Genomic DNA, 12650 nt, shown 5'->3' with positions numbered 1-12650 from the left:
CCATTTGAAAAATGATACAAATTGTTCCAACATGTTCAAACAGTGAAATAATCACATAGATGTTTGAAAATTGTTCTAAATAAAGAGATATTTGTGCAATTACTTTCAAAATGGTTCCAAAATATATAGATAACTTCAAACATGTTCAAACTTTCATTCTTAATTGTTTGAACAATTTAGAACTATTTTGACTCGAATAGTCTTTTATCTAAAATTGTTTGAACTCATTAGCAATATTATCTGAAAACCCTCTCGGTGACAAGGTGTAATTGTTGATGCTGTCTGAGCAGGTGGAAAATAAAAGTGACACCCTGCAATTTTTCTAATAAACCAAGTCTCTGTGAGGACATCTTTGTAGTGGCTCTTCAGTGTGGATGGACTTAACATATTGCTTAAACTTCAATGTCAGCTAGCATGGACATGATGTCTGCAGCTGACACACACACACACACACACACACACAGGCATGCACATAACATGCATGCTCGCACAACGCTTCACAAATCTTCCAACAAAAACAACACTACATAGAGGTGCTTGGTTGCTGCCAGATACAATGTCAGGTGGACCACATGGTCAAGAAAGACAACCAAAGGCTATTCTTCCCGAGGAGACTTAAATAAATCATTTGGCGTTACTAGAGAAGACCTTGTCACCATATATCGACCGACCTGTGAGTACGCAGCCCGTCAATTAGCTCCAGTTGTTTTAGGAGCGGGTTGTCTCAAGTGCCTGAAAGTTCGATGCGTAGACCTTCTTTCCTGTTCAGGGCGGGATTGTACATTCTCTCATATATTGCTTCTCCAACTCCCCATTCGAACCAACGGCGCTCGCGGTCTAGGATATCTGTAGATTCTAGGTTGAATGAGTGTCCCTGGTTATGTTATAAATGGCCGAGGAGTAGCCGTTTGTTCTCTTTCTGCAATGTTCATTGTCGATATCTACCTTTGTCTTTGCATTTATGGGGGCAAAGTTTCATATTCTGTTCTGCTGACCATTGGCCGATGTCATTGAGATCCTGTTGTATAATGGTAAAGTCCCCAACCTTGCGGTTTAGAGTTTAGATCGCCGACGAATTTCCATCTCCTGGAGACTGCGTTAACTTTCAGCACTTCCATTTTCCCTAAATTGTCAAAAGTCTTAAAAGAAATGGTCATCTGTACTCAAGTGCACCAAAGTGTTTATTCACGAACATATCATAAACATTGTGTAGTTTTCATAGTTTTGTGCATCAAATTGTTTTTCAACAAAATAACTCAATGATTCAGTTACATGCACCTGAGTTGAGCACAAAGATACATGTACTAATGCATTACAAAATTGATATCTCACAACAGGACATTAGCAAAAACATCTAAATACAATTTGACAAATGACTAGAGTTCACGTTCAGTCACAAGATCGAATGATGGCGTATAAATCATGAGGGTAAATTCAGCAGAGTAAGTCTACAACAGTCTACTTTGTGTTAGAGATGTGTTCAATGGAGCTTTTCATCGCCAAGAAACATGTCTAGCAATAAGTATCAGTTGTTGAATCATCTCAGAGGGTAACCATTATCCTATGCTGAGCTGAAGCAGCATTGTAGAACTCACCTCTGCTCTTCCAGGCAGGGTTGACTACTTCTGGGGTGTCGTGATCCTCAAGATTAATGAGCTTGCCTTATTTTGCACAAGCCAATCAGCACCCAGATTTCAAATTTCCAATACGGCGGCCATGGACACAGAAAGGGCTGTCGAACTGCCTTGGAACGTTGTGGTGTGCTGTTCCCGACAACAGGCATGGTTACGAATATCAATGAGCTTGCCTTATTTTGCACAAGCCTACATTAAGGCAATTCTCTGATTGCCTGACAGCTGTTTATTGGCCACGCCCCAAAAAGTGGAGAATGAGGGGAACAACAATTTCATTTTACCAATGAGGTATTAGGGACCTCCTTGATATAACCATGCTGAATAACAATATCATGGATTACTTTGACATCTATTCTACCTTTTTCTTGTTTATCTACCAGATAATTCATTGAGTGAACTGGCTTACAGCAGATAAAGAGTTAAGTTTAACCTTTCACTCAGTGGTACAAAGATATATAACGCACAGAAGCTGGTTCATTTCAATAGAACACAAAATCCAATACTGAGATAGTCACAGAAACTTCATCTGCCACCACATAAAATTCAAATAACACAGTAGAGTATGTACCAATAATCTCATTATTCAGAAGTATTCTACAATGTTCTTGTGACAACATCCAATACTGAGATAGTCACAGAAACTTCATCTGCCACCACATAGAATTCAAACAACACAGTAGAGTATGTACCAATAATCTCATTATTCAGAAGTATTCTACTATGTTCTCGTGACAACATTTTTACACATCATGCACGAGGAGGGGCATATGCAAAAAGTAAAGCAGTGGACTAGTCATCCTGAAATGAGGTGAAGGATAATGCTTTTTCAAGTATCTAGTGGTAGTGTAATGCAGCTTCATTATGGCCCATGTATTTGTGTTGATATCACTGACTACGACCCCACATCTTTGCCAAACAATGTTAACTTTTACGAATGATGTATTTTAAAGATTTCGCTTTGATAATGCAGACAAGGTTGCATATATTGTATGAGGTGATCATCTTTTCCCAAATAACACAAGTTGGTCAGGTCAAAGTATGGATGTACTATATTGGCAATGAAGGCTATTCTAGTATTTTCTTATCAGTGATGCAAATGAGGTCCTGGTTTGCATACTTAACCCTTGTCCTGCTGGCTGTTTTTTTTCCAGTTACTTGAAACTGGACTTGAGATGAGATCATACCTTGGTACGATGCATGGTAGGATGGATCTTGGAATCATGGAACATGCATCGAAAATTACATGCAATCCATGGATCTTGGAAGGTGGTACATTGCATCCATGTCTGTATACATGGCCATGTTACATCTATACCACAAAACTGAACAAGAAGGAACTGGTTTTGTCAAGAAAATGAAGAAAAAAATAGTACCATGCAGAGAGGTCTAAACCTTATATATCTTTAAAATCAATCGGACACTCGCTTAGGGCAACTGGCCCAATCGGTAAGGGCGATGGATTACAAATGTAGGGTCTGTGGTGATGGATTAAGGGATATGGTGAAGGATCAAGGGCAAGGGTGACGGATTTAGAGCTATGTTGACAGATTAAGGGTTATGTAGGTGGATTAAGGGCTAGGGTGACGGATTAAGGGCTGGGGTAATGGATTAAGAGTTATGGTGACGGATTGAGGGTAAGGATGACGCACTCAGTGAAAGGGTGACGAATTAGGGTCTCTGGTGATGGATTAAGAGTTATGCTGTCGGATTAAAGTTTATCACCACGGATTTAGGGCAAAGGTGACGGATTAAGGGCTATGGGGACTGATTAAGGGCTATGATGACATATCTAGGGCAATGCTGAGGGGATTAAAGGCTTTCGTAACAGATTAAGGGCAAGGGTGACAAATTAAGGGTTATCCTGTGGGATTAAAGTTTATGTTAACGGATTAAGGGCAAGGGTGACGGATTAAGAATACACATCATATCCCGTTATAATATATTCCACAACTAACCACCTGTAAATAATCATGTTCATGAGGCGAAACTGGCAGCTTTTTGCAAAAGCACTTGTTTACCATGCATTTTCCGTCACCCTATGCTGGGCATTTTAGACCCTCTTGAAAGATAGGTACTGCATTTATTTCACTCTGATATAGTTACTTCTATTCCAAGTAACCCTATACTGCTATACATCAATAGAAAGCTGAGAGTCTCTACTTTTAGAAAATGTCTTGCAATCTATAACTAGATTCAGTAATAATGATTTACAAGGGCAATAATGCGATAAAACATATTTTCATACTGTTTCTGTATTTGTATTTGAACCATATAAAAAGTATTGATATCAAAGCTAAAGCATACCTAAGGCATCCTGACAACATCAGAACTACAAATTTGAGAAAGAAATTTACCCAGGTATCACTACAGGTGAGTTTATGGCTAGGTATTGTCCTGGAGACATAGGTCGCCATCTTGCTCATTAGCATATTGTTTGTTTGTTTGAACCTTTGTTTATTCATGATATGCTCAAATCGGCACGCATGCCACTTTTCATTGAGGTCATGAGGGAAGAGGTAAGGGTCAGATACAATATAACCGAGATACAGTCATTTCAGTCCTAATAAATCTATCAACATACATACATGAACTGTGACATAGAAAGAAATGTATTCTTTCTATGTCACAGTTCACAATTCATACATGTATGTCTTGTAGCCCCATTATGAAAAGCACTGCCCGCATGTTGACCCAAAAATACCAGCCCGTCACAATGTCCATATGGTGTACTCGTATACATGTATAGGTCATCATTGCAAAAATAGCACATTGAAAGAGAATTTCAACTTTTCCTCATTAAGTATGTGAATAAGGCCCGATTTGCATAAAATGCATCTCATTTTGTTTATCATCACCAAACATTCCTACCTGCCCAAAACACTGAAAATCTACTAAAGATTTGAGTTATCCTCCAAAGTTTTAAGCAAAAATTCCCACTGCAGTCCAAAACAAGCTGGTAGGGGGGCCAAACTTACAGAACTTCTAAAAAATCACAAGCATAGCACATACAGAACTTGAACGGAAAAATAAGAAGTCCTGCCACAGTACCGTGGGTAGCTGCTAGGAGGCTCATTATCAAACTTTTGTGTTTGTGGTTCATTCGCGAGATAACTCGAGAGACATTTGAATGGATTGTGATAAAATTCAGTAGGTTGGTAGGGGTTGGAAAAACGAATATCAAGTTGGAGAATGGGTCTTCTGGCGGGTTCCTAAGGTACTGCAGTGGACCTTTGTATTTGTTTGTTTGGTAATGGAATAGCTTGAGGGGCATTGGATGGATCATGATGGAATTTGGTGGGGGTCCAAGTTCGATAATGAGCCTCCTAGCAGCTACCCACGGTACTGTGGCAGGCCTGGGTCCCGGCAGAGCATGTTGGGCAGCCCAGGCAGTTCTTCCCCGAAGACATAGATTAGCACTCCCTGTTGGGAGTTGTCAAGCAGGGAGTAGTAAGCTTTGTTTGGGATCCTCTGCGCATGCCAGGGCCGGTACCAAGCAGGTCTGGCTCCCAGGGTACATTTGATCATTTTTCCAACATTGTCTCTCATCTACGCCACTTCAAACTGGACTTTCAATTTCAAATGCAAAAGGCAATACTTAGCGCAATGGAAATGGATGAGGTTAATTGTAGCTTTCATGATCACTTGTCCAATAAGATAGAAAATGGCTAAGTACAGCTGGATAAGTGCATTCTAAGGAAGGTGCTTAGGTCATCTAGAAGCACTATGTGGATCCAAACTCCTCCATCCACTTGACATACTTGGCCAGATCATCTTTGGAGACAGACTTGGAAACTTTCTTCAAGGCTTCTTCAAAGTCCTTCATGCAGGTGGGGAGTTCTAGCTCCTCCTTTGGGAGGTTCTTGATCTGGTCTGGAGTCAGACCCTCAATACGGCGCCGCATGGCCATCATGGAGGCATCTCTGTTGAGAAACACAGCTTACACATTAACAATTCTTACATTTTGATATCTAGGCCTCTTTTTCTGAAAGCATATGGTTACATCGAATTTTGCTGCCCACGACGGAAAAGTTTTCAGGACATTGACGGACAAAAATCTATGGAATGGCATCGATTCATCCATGTTTCATCAAAACGTTTACAATGATTTGTGAATTACATTAAATAGATTGAACAACATACATATCGATGTTGAGCCCACCGTAATCTTCTGGTTCGGTTTAAACTTCAAATTTTCAAAACGATTACGTGGTACAAAGCGTTAAAAAATCAGATTTCACAGAAATCACTATCCATTTCTTGTTTTTCTTATCAAAATTTGTCTGTGCCTTTCTAAATACCACCAAAAAATTACTCCGTAGCGGGAAATCATATCGGCAAGACATGTTGTTGGGGGACTACAGCTGGCCGACGCATATTGGTACCAATAGCATTTCTAAAACACAACGCTTCTGAATATGATCATTATACTCTCGTTACTGATGAAAATTCTGATTCGTATTTTCTTTTGATTGACATGAATCTCACAAACCTTTGCTTGCTTGTGGTTGCCGACGCTGTATGTTTTGCTGCACTCTTACCTTTCGACGCGGTCGTGAGCTCGACCAGGGATATCACAACAATCCGTTTTAATCATTCAGTTGTCAGATCAAAAACTTTTTGCCCTTTTTATCCAGCAGTTGGCGCTCAAAAGAAGGATGTGGTCAGCAGGGTTTTGCTATGGCTTTTTTCTATGCCTTATTTAAATGTTATGTGTGTGGGTGACATAACGTGTGAATGCAAGGGGGCGCTATCGGCGATCGGGAAAGGCAGACATTGCTTAGAAGCCAAATAATGTAATTTTGTACACGATAGCGGTACACCAACATTACAACGAGAACGGAAAATATAATTTTTGTAGAATCTTTCTGTCAACGGGAATTGAACCTGATAGTAGTTATGCTGTTCAAAATCACATCATTTTCCATCCATGTATGAAATACTGTACATGTATTACATTGGTAACCGTGACCTCAACTTGGAAACATGTCGTGAGTCGATCCTCTTCAAGTTGACTGTCCAATGCAACCGCTTTTCCTAGGTCCCCCGGGTGGTCACCTTGGACAGGTTGGACTGTATACACTATCCTACAGTCAAACCTGCCCAAGGCGACCACCCAGGCGACCAAGGAAAAGCGGTCACATTGGGCAGGTGGTCACCTTGAAGAGGATTGACTCACAACATGTTTCCAAGTTGAGATGTTAATCAATACAGTATTACACAAATGGATGGAACATGATGTGATTTTAGACAGCATAGCTACCAGGTTTAATTCCCATTGACAGAAAGACCCTACAAAATTGTATTTTTCGTTATCGTTTTAATTCTGGTGTGCCATTATTACATCGTGTACAAATTTCTGTCATACTTTTGACTTCAAAACACAGTTGATCGACATTCTTGACTGACATTCTTGACTGAATAGCGCCTCCCGCATTCACATGTTACCTCAAATAGTACACGCAAGTGACACACACACATAACATCTTAGCAAGGGCTACGAAAGAGCTCTAGAAAAAACCTGCTGACCCCACCCCAGCCTTCTTTTGTGCTTTGACCGCTGGATAAATGGGACAAAAAGCTTTCGATTTGAAAACTGAAAATTATGATGAAAACGGAATGCTGCAATCTCACGACCGCATCGAAAGGTAAGAGTGCAGCAAAATGTACAGCGTCGGCCATCACAAGCAAGCACAGTACACCTTATGTGCAATCCAATAATCCAAGAAAAGTACCATAGAAACTCGGACTACAACATAGGTAGCCTTAATGGCCAGTATAATGAAAACGGAAATTGCACATGTATCTCTGAATCATACGTTCTAGGAACTTTGCGCTCCCAAGGATACTAGTACATATCTCAAGCCAAAGTTTTTCAATTTATGACAAATTCAATCCCCCTCTCCTTCAGACTGTCTATTCCCTAGAGTAAGGTTGCAGCCTCTGACCTGCAGACATTGGTGATGTCAGCACCAGAGTACCCATCCATTTTCTCGGCTATAGAGGCCAGGACAACATCTTCCGCAATTGGCACTTCCTTCAGGTTGATCTTGAGCAATTCTTCCCTAGACGATACTGGGGGAAAATATACCGTTACAGGAAAGCGTCAGAAAGATCTAAATTCACTACTTTCTGTTGGTGAATATACCCCAAAATTGATATCTCCCATAGTTTACATTACTCTGCTGGAAGAGTTACACTCCCGGAGGTTTGAACTGCACGCCTTTATATGCCACCTAACTGCCCTTTCACCAATCCCTGGCGCTGCTATGTTTAGCTATATCCGGGCACTTCTTTTATCATGCTGACACAATCATTATGTCAGGTTGTAAATCATGTGACCAAGATTTTTCATCAAAACGTGGTTGTGTGGTTTTATTTTGGGTTTATCGGTCTGAGAGTTTGTTGTTGTTTTGTATTGAGCAAGCTACGGAGGACGCCTGTTAGAAATTTTGCGCCAAATCTAGGTCATGTGTTGCATGCATTAACCATGTTCCAAAGTGCCCAGATGTGCCCAGGTGCCAAGATCAGGGTGCACCAATGACATCCTGCATTGTTTTAGCATTCTTACTTGTACCTATCACATTCTGTTGATGATCATCAAACATTTCAGACAAATAAAATTATTTTCATGACATTCCTGAAGCATTTTGGAAGACAGATGTTCAAAACATTATGCTATGTCCAATTTAAAGCCAGAAATCAGAATAAAATCTATGTTATGCTGCTGCACTTTTGCCAACTTTCGAAAAAATGTTTTGAAGTAATTTGTGACCCCAAAATTAAAATCAAGAGAGAAGTATTTAGAGTTGCTCAATGTAATATAATTGGCTGAAAACTAGACAATAATTAAAAAATCTGTCTTTCCTAGAGCTCAGTTTCAATGTGCATTACACGTTATATAATATGTTATCTCATGGCACTAAAAAAACAAGAAAGCTTTTAAAAAGCTAGCCATGCGATCTCAATATAGTGGGGATGAAATGGTGGATATATAGCTTGTGAAATGAGTGCAAGTGCTGTCAGTCTGGTGAGTAAGCTGCACTGGTACAGTATGGTTGTGTGTAAGTTAACAGATTGGGACGATGGTAATCGGTTGACTTGAAGTGCAATGTTAAGTTTTATTCCGTTTTGTAAGTGATGGAACCACATCTGACGTCACATAAGACACATGTCAATAAAGTCACATGTCTGTAACTCTCTTGAGTTTACGTTCGAAAGTGATTGGTCATTATTGATCCTGAAGAAGGCGACAGTGGTCGTTGAAAATTTGATCCCTGAATACCATAATGTTGGAAGAAAGTTTAGCATTGTATTATGATTACTACCAACACAGATGAGCTTCCGTGATAACAGTAAACCCATTAAAAAATGTTTTCTACACAAATCACATATATTCTTTGCCTTTCAGTCTATGAAAAATGTTTTACCACAAAGTCTTGCAATGTATTGTATAACAGGGTTCTACATTGTGTACTTTGGAGGGTCGAGTAATCGAGTTGCGAAGCAGAGCTCAAGTTGTTACTGTTGGGTAAATTTTGCTGAGAAAGACTGGTTTTGTGCCAGAGAAGGCAGAAGAAATCTATTTTTGAAATCTTGCCAAAAGTTGTGACTTTTTCCATGTTTTGCCCTGCAGTTGACCTCTAAATGAGGTGACACTGCTTTGTCATTGGCTTGACTTAACCATTGGGACAGGGGTGAAATCCTTGAAAATGCTGGAGTCAACCTCCCAATTTTTGTACCCAAACAAACTTACAAATCCAGCTTTGCAGGGGGGTAAAGACATGGAGTTTGAAATTTGGGTAAATCACTAAATGTGTTGAAGTGATTGTTTTTTCATGGCTTCACCATAATGTTCTGATAGTAAGTTCATTTACTGGTCCCTGTCCTACTATTATTGTGTGAACAATGTAGGGCAAACTTGGGCTGCTACTAGTATCATGCAATTTAGAATCACAGACCCAAACCATTACCATTACCTGGTGCAGGTTAGGTACATGTACAGGTGGACATCAGGAATACTATGGTCAGTACAACTTCAAATTTACATGAATCAACTTGCATATACAGGTGGTATTCTGAGCCCTGAAACTTCACAATTATATTCTAAAAAGGAAATTGCTTGTTACTCTTCATGTTGATATCTATAATAAATTCTGTTTGTTGCATAGATCTGGGTGAATTTTTTAAAGCATGTGTCAGGAAGGGAAACGTCGGAAAAATTTATATTCACTACTTTCCGTTAGTGAATATACTCCCAAATTAATTTCCCCTATTCCAAGATTAGGGTGTACCAGTGTGTTGCACTTGGGCAGATTTTTTCAAATTTCACATTTTCCACTTTCAGTACTAGGGGTGGGTACCTGAACAGAAAATCCAGGTCCGGTTCAGGTCCAAAGGATCAGGTCCGGACCTGAACCAGGACATGATTATAGCAGTACATTTGGCATTTGAATATATAAAACTCCAGAGCTGTTCTATTTGGAACACCTCCTTCAAAACCCGCTCTAGTAGGACAGAAATGGCACGTGTCTAGCAGGGTACGTATATCTGTGACAGGTTTTCCACTGCAATGGCTGCATAAATGCTCAGAAAAAAAAACATGAAATAAAGAAGAAAACAGCTCGGGCACTCAAGGGGAGGGAGGTTGTAACACATTGCCAACTACTACAAAGTTCGCTAGTGCAGAGTTCTGTCTTTTCTGTACTTGTGTGTGAAACTGATTAATATGACTGTGATACAGGAAGTAAAAGAATTGCATTTTAAAATTTAATTACTAAAGATCAGGCAGCTGTAATCCATGCAGTCAACACAGTGGGAAACCTGTCACAGATATACGTACCCTGTTTTACATGTGCATCGGCTGCTTGTCAAAAATCGGGCACCAACAACGTAATGCTATGCAACGCAACCCGCTTTCGTATTGACCGAAAACATTATGCTCTCACCGCAACTACATATATCCCCTTCTGAAACAACCCTACACAGTGGATACAGCTGTCCACAAAGAAGGCATAGCATTTTTCTTTGGTCCCCTCTGAAAGGGTTTCAGGGCAAAAAAAGCTCAACCGAAGTCAGTCCATTGTTGTCAGCCAAGTTGGTTGTCAGCTAACAGTAACACACTATGCGCAGCTCCTCGTGGCGCCGAAGGACAAAACCCAAAGAGAAGAGAAGTGTGGCGTAGTGTACCACAATCTGTGCCACGGAACCATTAGTCGAGGGACTTGCGAAGAATTATACATTGGTGAGACAGAGCTCTCATTGAGAACTACATGTAGATTCTTTGAACACAAACACCCCGCTTGCATTCGTCAGAAGTCTCTCAAGACATCCACATTGAATCTCCGAACCGTCTGGACAAAGTCAGAATACTGGACACTGAACAGGACTACTTTATCATTTATGAGAGGTATAAAGGAAGCCATATACATCTGGGCACTCCAGCCATAACTAAACAGAGACAGTGGGCGTTAAAAACTTCCTCGCACGTTTGACCAACTGCTGATGCCACGTATCCTTAAGACACATTTCAATAAAGTCACGTGTCTGTAACTCTAGCGAGTTTACGTTCGGAAGTGATTGGTCATTACTGATCCTGACGACAGTGGTCCGTAAGTTAGTGTTATGGGTTTATTGTGTTCATAAAAAGTTTGTTTTGTCCTATCTAAAAAAAACCTGAAGACTGAGAACTGAAAACTCACTGTCAGGCAGGGGGATGTAGATCCGTTTCTCCAGTCTCCGCCGGAGTGCCTCATCCAGGTCCCAGGGGAAGTTAGTGGCTGCCAGCACCATCACCATCTTCCCTTCATCTCCTTCATTAGCAGACACACCTACTCAACCCATCAAAATGAAGGTTATGAGGACTTCTGAATTCTTTTCATTTTTCATTTATTGCTTTTGAATATTGTTGGAATGGATGATAGAAAAGTCACTGTGAAACGGCAATACAAAATTTCAAACAGCTTTAAAAGAAGGTATACAGTTTCGTCTTGCATGATTAATGGATAATCTGAAACCAGCTTTCATGGTGTAATTTGACATAATTTAATAACCTGGCAGTTGTGGTGTGCGGTCTCCTATTATATAATATAATACAAATGTTGAAAGAAAGGTAAATGGTTTGGGATTTTAAAATTCAATGCAATTAGTGGGTAGGGACCCTTGCACTTGACCCTGTGAGTCAAATTCAATGGAACATACATGTATAGAGGTTGTAGGCTCAACTCCCAGATAGAAACCCTTTGGTTAAAGATTGCATTCATTCTTCAGAAGTCCAATGAATGGTGTTCATGGTCTGTACATTAAAGAACCCAACACACAACAGAACTGATGGCATACCGTCCATCTGAATCAGCAGCTCGGACTTGACCCTGCGACTGGCCTCATGTTCTGAGTCACTGCCACGCCGACTGCAGATGGAGTCAATTTCATCAACAAAGATGGTACTAGGAGCATAGAAACGAGCCTGGAATATAACAGACAAAAGGTTTGAGTGTTGAAAGGCATGGCAAGAAATAACTTAATATTCAATAGAGTACTCTATGTAGCAAAGAGCTGAAATCTACCGGTAGACAAAAATGGCATTTATGCACAAGGACATTCTGGAGAAAGACTTGGCTTGGGATTAGTCCCAATTTCAGTTATGTTCTATCCTTACTCACATTCTTCTTAGGCCTGGTTTGATTCGTTTTGAGAGACCAAGCCGGATTATTTGTGAACACAAACGCTCCAACTTCCAAGTAAGATTGAATCCGTTTTGGTCTGAGCCACCTCTCAGAGGTGGTCTGTGACAGTTTGTAATAAGCCAGATTTGGCATCATGAACACATGGCATGAATCTGGCTTGCCTCTGGGTTTAAAAAAAAAAAATCTATTATCATTATTATGTTTATTCCTAAATCAAAAGAAAATACATACATTGAACCATCCATTAGAACAATAAGTACAAATTATAGTACTCTGTAATTAAAAAAAATAATGAAAAAGTCAGCAGCATACAGTATACCCTATTTCCAATTCG

At 40.1% G+C, this 12650-nt stretch overlaps 1 protein-coding gene across 2 annotated transcripts in view; it reads right to left on the bottom strand.

Annotated features, from left to right (window-relative positions):
• Positions 1–1163: 1163 nt before the first annotated feature.
• Positions 1164–12650, bottom strand: part of LOC136421225 (katanin p60 ATPase-containing subunit A1-like) — a 51965-nt gene continuing 40478 nt past the window's right edge. For both annotated transcript variants that reach the window (XM_066408425.1, XM_066408417.1), the window contains exons 8-11: positions 11970–12096; positions 11333–11461; positions 7580–7706; positions 1164–5554 (exon numbers count right to left, since the gene is read on the bottom strand). In XM_066408425.1, the coding sequence (XP_066264522.1) occupies positions 5356–5554; positions 7580–7706; positions 11333–11461; positions 11970–12096 (582 nt within the window). In that variant the 3' untranslated portion in view covers positions 1164–5355. The remainder of the gene's footprint in view (positions 5555–7579; positions 7707–11332; positions 11462–11969; positions 12097–12650) is intronic.

Source organism: Branchiostoma lanceolatum, chromosome 1 (genome assembly GCF_035083965.1).
Source record: "Branchiostoma lanceolatum isolate klBraLanc5 chromosome 1, klBraLanc5.hap2, whole genome shotgun sequence".
Lineage (NCBI taxonomy): Eukaryota > Metazoa > Chordata > Leptocardii > Amphioxiformes > Branchiostomatidae > Branchiostoma > Branchiostoma lanceolatum.
Note: the sequence above shows the minus strand (reverse complement) of the source record. Positions and strands in the feature narration are given on the sequence as shown.